The sequence below is a fragment of the Amblyomma americanum genome, chromosome 1 (assembly GCF_052857255.1).
Source record: "Amblyomma americanum isolate KBUSLIRL-KWMA chromosome 1, ASM5285725v1, whole genome shotgun sequence".
In the NCBI taxonomy this organism is placed as follows: domain Eukaryota; kingdom Metazoa; phylum Arthropoda; class Arachnida; order Ixodida; family Ixodidae; genus Amblyomma; species Amblyomma americanum.
This window is the reverse complement of record NC_135497.1, coordinates 271,552,641-271,566,889: the sequence shown is the minus strand read 5'-3', so window position 1 is coordinate 271,566,889 and position 14,249 is coordinate 271,552,641. Positions and strand designations below refer to the sequence as shown.

Here is a 14,249-nt window from a genome sequence, read left to right as displayed (position 1 = left end):
TGCTTAATAAATACGCAAAAACATGGAAGCATTGGTATCAGTTATGTCTGCCACGAGTGAACGATAAGGGGATTGTTGGAATGACATGATTACAAGACATAAATCTGAGCAGGGGACAAGACACAAAAGAGAAGCAAACAGGACGAGCTCGTCCTGTTTGCTTCTCTTTTGTGTCTTGTCCCCTGCTCAGTTTCATGTTTTGTAATCATGTCTGCCATGATTTTTAAGACATACGAATACATTATTTTATTTTAAAAAATACACATTTCACTTGTCTAGACAGTGTGTAGCGTTGTCTAATACACAGTGGCATTGTCAATGGCAATGGCAATGCAGTTATTATTGTAGCGTTTGATCCTTCCGCCAATTCTACGAGGAGGCCGCTCTCCAACATGAGCCCCCACCCCCGAACAAAATTTCTGGCTACGCCACTGAGGGGATCCAGTTCCTTTGTTAAGGTCTTGGTTTTAAATGGACTCTGGTTATACTTGGTTCAGTATGAGCGTCTATGGGCCGAGTGAAGAGGGGCTTGCTGTGCTGTGATAATTTTATTTTTGCCTGTCTCGGCAGATGAAGAGGCTGGCCAGTGTGGAAACTTGTCGAGTTGGTAGCAGATCATTCTTAAAAAGACAAAGATGCAGGAAGAGACGTACACACGTGCGCTGGCTTACAACTAAAATTTTATTGTCAGAGGCCCACTTTTATGGGCAGACAGCACAATAAACAGGAAAATAATATATTCCTTCCTGTTTATTGTGCTGGCTGCCTATATAAGTGGGCCTCTGAGCAATAACATTTTAATTGTAAGCTAGTGCCTGTGTGTACATCTCATCCTGCATCCTTGTCTTGTTTGTGCTGTTAACAGAATAAGAAGCTGGGTTGTTTCACTTGAGTTCACATCAGCAGTACTGTAGCACATGAATGCACTGAACTTTCTCAATTGTACTGTATGATGCTTGACTGAAGCTAAAGCACTGCAGAGTATAGTCCGTTTATTGCTGCCTACGTTGTTCATTAGACTACTCCTGTGCTGTAACATGTTGAATTTCGGCTTGTAAAATAGTCTACCTTCTATCATTACGGAAAAACTAGAATTGGGTATAGCATGGTTAGGTTTACATGGACTTGTGGGCATTCTATAGACCATTTCGGATGTAACAGCAGTGCAATCTTGCACTCTGAAATTGTTTTTTGAGTGGTTTCGTGTGCTTCTTTTCATGTTCACTAATTGGGAACTATCTTGGTGTTATTGTATGTACCTTGTCTTGGTCATTGTCATTATATCTGGTTGCAGATTTTGCTGACACTGAATGTGTGTTGCATTTAGTATTTAGGATGCTCTTTCACATCACCTTTTTCATTTTCTAAGCCTATTTATTGACGCTGCAAATGGTCATATTTTGGCTTCTATAATGTACCTGTCTTGTGGCCACAGGCAGGTTTACTTTGAGCAAGTGTCATTTTGCAGTAATGTCTTTTGCAACTAGTCTCACGGGACCTTTTAGTGATGCTGTAGAATGCTTGAGGTTCAATAAGGTGTTCAGTGAACTCGTTTCATTCAGCCTGAACACACCGCACCTTGTCGAAGTACATAGTCCTTTTATGTGTATTTTCAGGATTAATGTAAACTTCCTTAGTGATGTGTGTCAGAGTATATTGCTAAAGGTGCACTAAAGAGGAATCTGAACTCGTCTTTTTACCGTAGGAACTCGATCTACATGTTCCGAGCATTCTTTGAAACTTCGAATTATTGTCCTGTGCGGCCAATTTTCCTAATTTAAATCTGATTAAACATCCTGGCTCTCGGCCTTTTTCTGAACTCAACGCTGAAGGTAGGAGGAGTCAACCAATGCGTGGAGTGCCCTTCAGCGAGTCCCTAGGTGGCTTCGCTTTCACTTTTATTTTGTTTTTAGGTTTCTGTCAATAACTAGTTTCAGTCGCAGACAACAAGCTGCAAATTAGTCCCATGGAAATAAAAATACGCGTGGACTCTTTGATTTACATATCACTCCTCCGATGCCAGAGCGGCAAGCCACCACGGGACTGGCTGAAAAGCACTTCACGCGTTGTGCGACTCCTACTTCCTTCAGCGTTGAGTTAAAAAAAAAAAGGCGGGGAGCCGGGACGTTTAATACGATTTAAATTAGGGAAATCGGCCGCACACGACAGTAATTCGAAGCTTCTAAGAATGTTCGGAACGTGTAGATAGAGTTCCCACGGTAAACAGATGAGTTCAGATTCCTATTTGGTGCACCCTTAAGCTTTGAGATAGGTTCTAAACATGACAGCATATTCTGCCATTTCACTTTTACAGGTGCTGGGTTGCTTCGTGCCTATCTGAACTTCAAATTTTTATTACTTAGGTAAAGTGAAGTTATTTTGATTTACTAGAAAAAGACCATCTGAAGTGCTTTGGATACAAAAGAAACATAACTAAAATATCACTGAGAAGTGTTAAAATCTTGAGGGCTCAGTTGCTTTACCTACTGTCATTAATATCAGTTCTGAGCGTGAGTCTTCGTTTATTTTGGTGTGTATGTCAAGTCATTATTAGGGACACTTCACAAAGCAACATACATTTCCTGAAAGTGACACTAGACATGCCCTTTTGATTGTGGTATCAATCTTCATTTATTGGGTCTCAGTCTTTGACATTTCTGGGGGAGTGGATATAGTCATCTGCTCCTTTAACAGCTGAAAGGATCATTGTATATTTGACATCTCTCCATCACATCAAGGAAAGAAAGCAAAGCAGCCCAGTGTCCACTTTGTAAAGTGCTGATTGGGTAATTGAGAGGACGTAGATTTGAATCCAGCTTAGTACACAAATCCTTTTCATTGACACTGTTATAACATAGCTGTAGTTTTTGAGATTTGATGAAGACTGTGACCAAAACCTCAATTTTCGCTGCCTATGAGCTCTGCTTTTGTGCGTGCTTAAAAACTGATCATACACACAAGTTCTGATTGTTGTTATGGAATGAGCTTTGCAGCGTGCTGAATATTGGGCAGTGTGTCTCTGTTATGAGTAAAAACTAGAATATAGATTTACCTGAAGCATCAGATGCAGGCAGGCAATAACTGAAGGAGTAGCTAGACCAGACCTCTTGTAGTCATTCTTAGTGTGCATAAAATATTTTGCAGTCAACCTTTTTGTTGAATGTTACTGTTTCAAGTAGTGCATAAAACTTGTCAATGCAACAAATATTTTTCATTGCATGCAGCATGCCCTTACCACAGGGGTTCTCAAGCTGGGTCTCTTGGAGCACTTTTTTTAGTTCCCCAAGCACCTTATCCATGCATGCCTCAACCCCAATCTTTCCTTTTACCCACTTCATTTTGGGACTGACTGTACATTAATTGCTCATACCAGGCAGCTCCATTCTACAGCCAGTGATTATCACTGAATTTCGCTATTTTTTTTAAAGGCCGTGCTTCTGCGTGCTCATTTTGCTTGCACGTTAGGCAGGAAAGGATGGAAGCTAAGACATGCAAGGTTCCTCGGCACCTTTTGGATTCCAGTGGGGTTCCCCCAAGGCTAGAAATACTGCAGGACCCTTGCCTTATAACATACAGAAGTGTTGTGTGATGTCATTACAAATACTTAACCGTACCATCACAAGCTAACAAGTATAGTCACATAGTGCTTAAGGAACAGCCATCACTCCTTGTTACATGCTTGCACTTGTAGAAACTGATTCTGGTCACTGTGTGTGGCACATATGAGAAGACCATAAATGATGTCAGTGATCATTGTAGACATGGTAAAAATTTGCTGAAAAGTTCTGAATTGTCTGAGTATCATCATCATCATCAACCAGGTTAAGTCCACTGCAGGAGAGAAGCCTCTTCTTCAGTCTGCAGTTAGCCGCATTCTGCACCAGTTCTGGTTGCCTTATGCAAGTAAATTCGGGAACTCATCTCACTCCCTGTCCCTCTGCAACCCCTGGTTAAGTTGCCCTTTCCTTGGTACCCGTCTTGTTACCCTGGTGGAATATCCATTGACTGTTATCCATATTGCATGCTATTTCCTCTTCTTGTAGGTATTGAAAAATCAGATTAGGAGGGGATGCATCTGTTAGATCTAGAAGAGAGTAGTGTAGAAACAATTGAAAAAAATTGCTGCTGGCCTAGCGCTGTTAGGCCAAGATATACGTAGCAAAAGCGCGGTGCCTTCTGGATCGGAAGAGTTAATATATGAAACACGTGCATTCACTAGATGTGCCTTTATTCATGATTAAACATTGAGCCGTCGTGGCGGAGTGGTAGCGTCTCCGCCTCAAACACCAAAGGCCCTGGTTCGATTGCCAGCCTCGGCACAGGTTTTTTTTTTTATTTTGTGCGTGTGCGGGGGTTTCAGTGGCTCCCATAGATGCCACCGCCGAATACGTTGGTTAGCGGTTAAGCGTGTAAGGGCTGGTCAGGGTGAGGGCGGCTCTACGTGAGGCGCGTGGTGCGAGTCATGCCAGATGGCGCGACGAGCGTGTGGCGTCCGCCCAGCTGCGGCGGTTGCTAGGCAACGGCTCAAGGTCTGTCTCTGTGCTTCCTCGGAGCACCGCCAAAGCGAAATCGCAAGTTCGTGGCCAGTAAAGCTTTCGCTTTAAAAAAGTCTTGCAATGGTAATTTCATAATAGCAGAAGAGGGCACCAGCATGCACCAATGGTGACCTGAAGAGTTGCAGGGGCACCTTGAATTTTTCTTGTCTAGTGGCAGCTAAAATGACAAATAATGGGTTATGGGAACTTCGATGACACAAGTACTGATGAGTGGAAGTCATGGAAAAGAGCAGTGTAGGGTTTGTAGTTATTTTAATGCAAAACTATTTTTGTCAAGCTCTGAATTCTTCGTAATGTGCTAGTGTTGTGGTGTGTACCTGTGCATTTAATACTTGATCCCACTCCTGGCGTGGAGGTTGGGATAGGCCGCCAGATACCAGTTATTAAAAATGAACTAGGGCACTATTTGCTGAACTCTGGTTTGAGGTGATTTTTTGGTGCATAGAAATGGCGCACAATTTTATTTTAGGGTCATTAGTTATAATTAGGGTCTTACAGGCTAGACCTTATGTGGATTGCATTTGATCCACATGACCGTTCTGTCTTAAGTTGCGAGGTTGAGATATTTATAGACTCTGCTCTTTGGCACGGAGGAAAGCAGCTAAGCGCTGGGGAGGGGTTCTTTCCTCCTCTCACTGGCTGGTGGGGCAGCCAAGCAATGGGCTCTGCCTAAGCTGTGCTGGGCTTGAAAAGCAATTATTTTCTTACACGTTTAGTGCATCCTAGCCCAGTTTGAGTCGTTAGTAGCACTATGGACCCAGGATGAGTCTTTGACAACATTATGTCTACCTGTCTGGATTTTAAGGAAAGAAAATCATACAATGTGCTTGCTGTCGCAGGTTCACTGGGTTGCATTAGACTTTCATTAATGGCTCGCATAAGCACATTGTAGTAGTTCTGTTCAGGCAGTGGCAGATAGTTGAGTATTAAAAAACTTGTATCAAGTACCATGATTGTTTTGATTATTTTCTACCCTGAGATTTTGTACACTGCATGCTTTGTTTTTAAAGGTGTCAGGAAATTTTATGGCATTTATGTACAGAAAATGTTCTTTTTGACGAGACAAGAGGTCATCTACACTAGTTCACAAAAGTGCCATGTCAGTGTAGTGCCAGTTCTTGCGGCGCAAGTGTAGCCCGACACTAGTGCTGTCGGTGCAGCAGCCAAATCGAGTGCAAAAGTGCAGAAACTTTCGTCTGCTGCGGCCTTGTGTTGGTGTTTGTCGCGTGTTTTCACATATGTGCGAGATTGTGCTAGCTGCATTGAACGCTGTGCAAATTTGCTTGAAGTGGCACATCTCGTGGAGTGGCCATAATATTTGTTAATTCCAAAAGTGGTGAAGAATTTGACACCGTTCTTTCCGTTGCGTTGTGCAAAGTGACGCAGGCCGGTTGACCGTCACTGGTTCAACGGGTACTTTGAAGAGGCAACAGTCAATTCGAGAGGTTATTCAGACCACCGCTCGAGACGATCTTTCACAGTCCATACGCGTGATTCAGGCTGCTTCCGTTCTATCGAAAGTGACTGCGGTTGTCCGCCAAGAGTTGCCTGATCTATATTTGAACTCAACTCAATCGCGTTCACTTTCGGCGGACGGTGACGGCGACGTGACTGTCAGAGGCTAACTGGCAGGCCAAGGTGTGGGCTGACGGTCACTTAAGGCCTTATTAAGTGCACAGAGTAGCTCCTCACTTCGTATTCATGTAAATTGACATATTGCTTATCTGTCGTTATGCCTTCATAATTAGTGGAAATGTAAGCTTCATGTTGAAGTCACACCTGATTCGCAGCATGCTTAAAAAGTAGTAAACTTATTCTGCTGCAGCTTGTTCACTCATTGTGCAGTTCTTGTGGCTGACAAATGTAGCTTGAATAGACTGTGGAAAATTTATGGCAGTGAATAACAGTCTTGCAATACATATTTTGGGGTTTCATTGCTTACACTTGTCCAAGAGTGGATTGTGCCATAGCTGTGTGGTGCCTGTATGTATCTGCTTGCATGAATGTATAATGGTCAGCATCAAGGACCAATGGAAAGATCACTCTCCCTGCTTTTCAGTTCCGTGTTGTTTTGAGCACATCATTGAGTGTTATTGTGGCCAGACTTTTGTGAATTTTCAACAGAATCAGTTTCTTTTATGGGGTCTTCATTTTTCTCTTTAGCATCTTGATTTGAGGTCTGAAATGTGTAGTGAGACACACCTCTCATAATGGATTTCACTTCTACAGGTCCACATCATGTCGAAGTTTGGGGCAAAGACTTATGGCCGTAAGCACAACTGCCGCCTGGCACCTTCGCTGGACCAAATCATTCTTGACAAGGGGGACAGCAAGACCAGCTCGGCCAAAATGTCTGTGGCAGCAGTACACCGGTGGGGCATGACTTCATTCACATCCCTTCGCAAAGCACCTCAGGTAGGTTCTCCAAGGTTTTAGGGTTTCACTGAGCTTCATTTTCATCTCCTGCCCATATATCTTATTTACTCTGCTGACTCGCAAATAATTTTTTTATCTCATCGTTCAGTGCCACTTATAAGTCAGTCAGCATGGTCACTTTATATAATGTTATCCACCGCACTTCGAGTTCATCAGAAGAAACAGCAGATTGCGGTTATTTTCCTGCATGGCTACCAAACTATGGAATTAACTGTCACTTTAAATTCTGTTGCATCATTTCACTTATGTAGTAACGAAGTCATGCTCATACATACTCAGAATAGTACAATGTTATAAAATTGTACTCCAAGTTTGTCATTTTTTTTTTGCATCATTCGTTATTTACTTTGACTTTAACCAAATTTTTGTGCATAATCTTACAATATCACTTGCAGAGCACATGTTCAGGATGTTTTTTGTTCACATTATTAACCTGCATACTGAGAACATGACTTCTGAGTGAAGCCTGTTTCACATGCAAGCGAAAATGCTTGCGAATCCTGCCACGGCGGTGGAAAAACCTGTTTTGAGTCGTCGCGGCAATGAGCGGCGAGCTTCCAATAAGTTGGAAAATTTCGCTGCGACGCGCCGCTCAATCGCTCAGTTGCTTGCACGTGAACCAGCCATAAGTCTTCATATACTGCCCACAGATATCCTGCATTGTACATAAAAGCTGCAAAGATTTTTTTGTTGATTGTAATGATTTTTTAGTGGTAGTCTAGTTGTGTCATTTCAATGAATTTCCATTTCTGCACAGGTAAAAACTGTGTCATGTAGCACCAGTGTGCATCGTAGAAGGCTCAGTTTTGTGTTTGTGTCATTCTTTTACTGATTGCCAGCCTTCAAAATAAATCTTGTCTAGCGATGAAATAAGAATATTCGTTGCATTTGTAGACAATAAATCCAGGCGTGCGAAACCGGCTCTGATAGTATCTGATTATATTGAAAATGCCATGAACATTGCCTGTGGTGCAAGTGTACAGCTGCAGGTTGCATTTTGAATTAGTATAGCTTATTCTTAAGTGTTCTAAAGTGTTCAGTGAGAGTTTTGTGAAGAATGCTGCTGTTGCTCTAGAAGTCCCGGGCTGTGAATTTCTTTTTTTTTTTTGATGAAGCAGTGCTTAAAAAGGGAATTTGCAACATCATCTGTTACGTATGTGGTGAGTTTATAGGAGTGCATAATGGTAATGTTTCCTTGTTTTGCTCTTAGATGCCTTTGGGGCATCTTAAGTTTTGTGGTTTTAAGTATCAAGGTTGAGTGAATGATAATTAACAATGCTTGTAGGTCTCACACAGGCAGTGGTTTTATTATATTGCCTTCTCCAGTAAACAATATAGAATGTTTGACCTCTGTTTTTATTAATACTGATAGATGGGAAAGTGGCATTGACTCAGTTTTTACGGACAAAGTTCTTTTCTGATTCTTATCATTTAGGCTAATGGCCAGCCTGATGGAGCAAATGATGGACCAGCAGCATCGGACTTGACAGCTGTACGATCTTCGTTTGATGATGACCCATTCAGCTTTGACAGCGACCGTGATGACACGTCTCGCAGCACCAAAGGTGCACTTTCGCATGTACACAGCACAGTACAGGAGACTGCACAGACAAGCAAGCAGCCGCTGCCTCCAAAGCCCAAAAAGTTCTTCAAGAGCCGTAATGACACTTGTGCATCATCTCTGGCTTCTCAAACATCAGCACGGGCAGTGGAACAATTTGACAAATTGCGAGCATCGACCAGTTCCAACGTGCGTGCAAGCAAGTCTAGAGAGAAGAATGAACCTGCTTCTAAAGTTGGCATCAGCTGGGGCCCTGACGATAATGTTGACTTTCGATGTGTAAAGCTGGAAAAAAGCAGTCGTGCAGCAGCACTCTCAAGGGATCATTCACATTCTGTTACTGCTTCTACAAATGCTGCACTTCCCACTGCTGGTTTGCTGACCTCTGCTTCACTGACTGTTGCTCCTTCAGCTTCTATACCTTTGACTGCTGTTCCTTTAGCTGGTTCGCCTCTGTCTGCTACACCTTTAACTGCTGTCCCTTTGGCCACTGCTGCTTTGGCTGCTGCTTCTGTAACAGTTGCTGCACCTCCTGCCTTACAAGAACTACCTCCACCTTCCTCTTCTGCATTTGTCATTGAGGAGCCTGCTAAGGGCAGTGAGCCCTGTGGTGGCAATGACAAGAGCTCATTCCGTGCACCACCAGCCATTCGAACGTACTCTCGGAAAAGGAACCAAGGTGGCTCTGTCGAGACACCGGGGATGGTGATCCCTGTGAAGAGAACTGCTTCAGCGGTGAATGTTACTGACGCCATGCTATCTGGTTTGGTGCTGATGGTGCCTAGTACAAACCTGGGTGTGACTTCCTGTGTGATGGGCAGTGGAGAGGCAGCAAGCTCCAGTGAGGTACCGTTTGACAACTCAGCGCCTGTGAATACCGGGAGGAGTGACAAACCGCTAGCAGCCTGGCAGGACGCTGATGCAGTGACCTCAAACTCGTCACTCTCCAGCTCTCGGGACCCTGAGCCCTGTTGTGTGGTTTCTGGTGAGACCTCTCGGGCCTCTGCCACATATTCCCAGGATTCACCATCTGGATCACAGAACTCAGCGCCAAGCTCACAGGAGGATGTTACCCAACCTTCGGAACCAAAAGCCTCATCTTCAAGGTCTATATTCAAGAGCAAAAAGATATTTCAAAGCCCGAAAAAGGTAAATAGCTTTTTATAATTTAAAGCTGACATGGATGCTGTTTTGACATTTGGCCATTGTCCAGGTCAACAATATTAGAGCAGTAGGAGCTGCCTGTCTTGTGAGCCCACAGGACATGCAGTGCCATTGCTTTCATAGTGAGGTGTCAGCAGCACGCAGGTGTTAATTCTTCTGCAGCATTGCACCACGATGTATTTGTGATTACCAAGCACATGCAAATACAGGACTTGAAATAAATATGAATTGTGGCATAAGTATCCATTTGGTGAAACTGAATCTTGAATATTGTTAAACTGTGCTGAACATTATCGTTACCAGCTTGTTTTTGTTTTTTGTCAGAATGTGATAAGTTTTGGTCAAAAGTAAAGTATAGTCTATGTTGTGGATGCATATTTCAAGGTGAAAGTTCCAAATACAATTTGCCAACATGCAGCACCATTTCATGCGAATTAAACCCTTTCTATATTGTAATGTCTTGTACAAAGTGCACATGCAGCTTCTGTTCTTGTTTTTGCATGCTTCAGATGAAAAAATGTAATGCAGCATATAACTCAAGTATGTCTTGTGCCATGTTTAATCAAATTGTTTGGTCAATATGCAGCCAAAAAGAACACGCATGCATAATGTCAAAGCTGCCAAAGAAGTTTGTTGATGAGCTTCAAGGGCAAGTCTTGGCTTTTGCTGATTAAGGTTGAAATTATGAAATGGCTGAGCAGCTCTATTTTCACGTGGATTGCTGCTTAAAAGTACTTTGTTCTTGGATGAAATGCTTTTGACGTGCATTTTGTTCAGGTGGCGTGTGACTAGCAAACTTAGGCTTGGCATTCTCAAATGTTCAATGAAAGTAAGCTGCTCTGTGCTGGCTGCAGCTTTTAATGCAGACTTATCCATCTAGTTCTCTGCATTGTATTGCTCTGTTCTAAAGGTAGACGTAAATGGCTCCTAATTGGCATGGGCACATACATGCTATGTTTTAACTGCATATGTCAAGGCAACGAGCATGGTAGTGTCAGCAGTGTGCAATGGTGTGTGCAATATGTCACATGCCTCTGGTTGCACATGGTAGAAATTACAGTGCACAGAATGCAACATTTAAAGGGACACTGAATAGAGCTTCAAGTATGGCTGCACAGGTGCACAGCCATATTACACACAATTCAAACTATCGGGCGTGCTTGGGAATCGCATTTGTTTATGAAGCGCAAAATTAGGACCCGTCTGCCCCGTAGACACTTCCATGGGCTGCTTGTGTGGTGTTATGCTTTCCCATGCAGCAGCTTATGCTTCTCATCAAGTGAGCATGACTAAGCAAAGTTATGGGGAGATGTGGGTCTTAAAAGGAAAATTTTTATTATTATAGATTTAGGTGTGCATGTGTATTATGTTTTCAAAAATATGACTACCGTAGAAACCGGACTATAGGTCGGACCAGAATATAGGTTGACCCCCTAACTAAGCAATTCTAAAAAATGAAAAGATCTTTTTCGATGGAAAAAGTACCGAAAGACAGACATCCCTATCTTGAAACAGATGCGACTCAATAGGTCGCACAATGGTGACTGTATTTATTTTCACTTAAATGCTGCTCGTATGTACACCCGGCCAATTCTTTAACAGTATCGCACGCCCATCGACCCGTGTGTTTGTTTCTGGCACACAGAAGTACGGCGCCATAGAGCAAAGCCCTTCCTCTTCATGAATCGCCGCACCCAAGATGACGAGCCCTTGAATTGCGCCCTCGTGAGTCTAGAGGCACGCGCGATCTCTACCACATTCACGCGGATGCATTCGGCAGTCACAGGCAGCGACCTTGCACGCAGCGCAACCTTTCCTTCCAATTCTGGATACGCTGTGGTCCGCCCACGAAATGATGTTTTCTTCTGGTTGCTGCAAGTTGTACCGCATTCACACGGATGCATTCGGCAGTCACAGGCAGCGATCTTGCACGTAGCGCAACCTTTCCTTCCGATTCTGGATACGCTGCGGTCCGCTCACGAAATGGTGTTTTCTTCTGGTTGCTGCAAGTTGTAATACACAGATTCTGCCTCTGCCACTGCTGAATGCTCTTTCCGGATACTCCAAATTCGCGCCTTGCTGCCAGGTTGCTGTGAGCTTCCGCATACTTAATCGCGTTTTTCTTGAAGGCGACGTTGAATTGGCGTCGGCTTCCGCTCATTTTGAAACAAATGATGTTTTCTTCTGGTTGCTGCAAGTTGTAATACACAGCTTCTGCCTCCGCCAGTACTGAATGCTCTTTTCGGATACTCCAAATTCGCGCCTTGCCGCCAGATTGCTGTGAGCTTCCGCGTACTCAACCGCGTTTTTCTTGAAGGCGACGGTGAATTGCTGCCGGCTTCCGCTCATTTTGAAACAAAATGTGAAAAAGCAGCCTTTTAACAAAATAGCTTTGCAACGACGGACACGCAAAATGGCGGTGACAACGGCGCCATGCCGCACTGCTGCTGATGGCGATGGTGATGGCGGCTGTTGACTTCAGCCACCCATTGTTGCAAGACTTCGTTGTTTTTCTGCCAATGACCGGTTTTTAAGATGGGGGGTCGACTTTTCGCCATGGTTTTTTGAAAAAAAGTTCGACCTATATTCCGGTTTTACGGTAGTTTCAGTATATCTCGTATATTATGGGTAATTAAGACACTTTTTCTCAATATTTTTTTGTTTACAATTAAAATGGACCTGTAGCCGAAGACCTGTCATGCAGAGCTATGCTATTTATATTGTTATTGAGATACACCGTAGTATATCCTGTATTACGTCCGCCACTTTGGATGAGAGAGACAGTGGGGAACACTCTCAGGATTCAGTTACACTGCACATAAATACCCCCCGAAAGCAGAAGATTAGACATCTGTCTCTATAGCTTAGTTGGTAGAGTACCGGACTCTCAATTCGGAGGTTGTGGGTTCGGATCCCAGCTAGCATTCGGCTGTTTTTTTTCTGCTTTCTAATAAATTATCTTTAAGCAATAAAATAATTACACTATTAATCTCCCATTGATGAACACCACAAATTAAAAAAAAATCCTCTATATTTTTTGGTTTCGGTGACTGTTGGCTTCCTTCGTGTATCTGCTTTGAAGATGCACATGGCGCTAGGAATTCAAAAAGAAAATTGACAGGAGACCATACAACATGATGCAACAAATATGACAGAATCGAGTTTTAGCTTCTTGTGCTGGTGTTGTTCAGAGGGATGCGGTTCCTTGCATTGGAGCCGCCGCCAAAGCCATTGCGGTTGTGGTTGCCGAGTGCAACGGACTGCTGCCGCGGCATCTTTGCCATTGCCAAACAAGGTAGAAGAAATGGTAGTTGACGTTACACACCTCCAAATGCTGCAAAATTGAGAGGAGAACTGAGCTGGCATGAGGCTAGACGCTGTGACATACACATCGCACAATTATGGCATGCTCCCCCGCGTGCCACTATACATCATTTTACTGAAGGCAAGATAGGGAGGAGGAAAATACTCTATAACCCCATGCTTCTGGCTTCAACCGCCATTTCCGTTTCCGCCGGTCCACTGTTGCCAGTCTAGATTGGGCTGTGCAGTCACATGCTTTATGCATTGCAGAGCAGCCTTTTTTGTCAACTTTTGCCGTTTTAAAGATTTGTATTCCTTTATCAATGGTGTTCACGGTTGCAAGGATGTCAGGACAGCACTGCATGGTCGTGTACTACGCAAATAAAGAAATTGGAAGCGGATCGAGAAGAATGCATTCGGAAAGGATGCAGAGACAGTCCCAGTGCGGTTGCGACATGTTTCTGTTGCATCGCTTTCTTGCCGACTTGGAAGTAAATTGCCAGTAGACGTCTTGCGTAAACAGGAAAGTCTTTAATGCATTGTGGGCAGGTCTGCAATTTTGTACTCTGTACATTGCAATAGTAATATGGGCACAATATGGGCACTGCAAATTTCTGGCCACTCCTTGATGTTATCCACCAATTCGACAACTTCCAGCAGATGTGCGTATGATGAGCCATTAAAATAAAAGTAATTAAAGAGGATCGTGCAATGAATCAGCAATAACTCTAGACAAAAGTAGAAATGCAACATCGTGGCACTAGTGATCATCCCCATAGTACACTCAAAGGTTCGTAACTTGACTTCGGTACCCAGTCCCAGTGCTCATTTCTCACCAACGTCCGTTAAATGGGGCACTTTCTGCAGCTACCGCTCAGCGCGATCACCAACCTCGATCGGGACGAGATGCAAAAATGCCTGTCAGTGCACATTCAATACCCTGAGATGGACGAGGCAAATCAGCAGCCTAATGCCATGGTATAGCCCTGGAGGTAGAAGGCACGATGTATGATTTTACTTCTTCTGGAACAGGGCGGAAAACCTCAAAAACAACAGTAAACGATATGCATGTGACTTGACCTTAACTTCAATTTCTTTCATGCGCTATGATATAGGTAGGTAACTTTTAAGTCGTGACAGGCACCGTCGGGAATACATACACGAAACAGGCTGCACTGCGCGATGATCATATGCAATGCAAGTGTACTGCAGTGAGCCATAGTACACCA

General features: G+C 43.5%; 1 protein-coding gene across 2 annotated transcripts in view; it reads left to right on the top strand.

Annotated features, from left to right (window-relative positions):
• wapl (cohesin release factor wings apart-like) overlaps positions 1-14,249 on the top strand; it is a 112,125-nt gene that overhangs the window by 6,836 nt on the left and 91,040 nt on the right. The window contains exons 2-4 of one of the 2 annotated variants that reach the window (XM_077649213.1): positions 2,315-2,363; positions 6,786-6,971; positions 8,428-9,702. In XM_077649213.1, the coding sequence (XP_077505339.1) occupies positions 6,795-6,971; positions 8,428-9,702 (1,452 nt within the window). In that variant the 5' untranslated portion in view covers positions 2,315-2,363; positions 6,786-6,794. The remainder of the gene's footprint in view (positions 1-2,314; positions 2,364-6,785; positions 6,972-8,427; positions 9,703-14,249) is intronic. The other variant, XM_077649212.1, reaches the window with a different exon arrangement.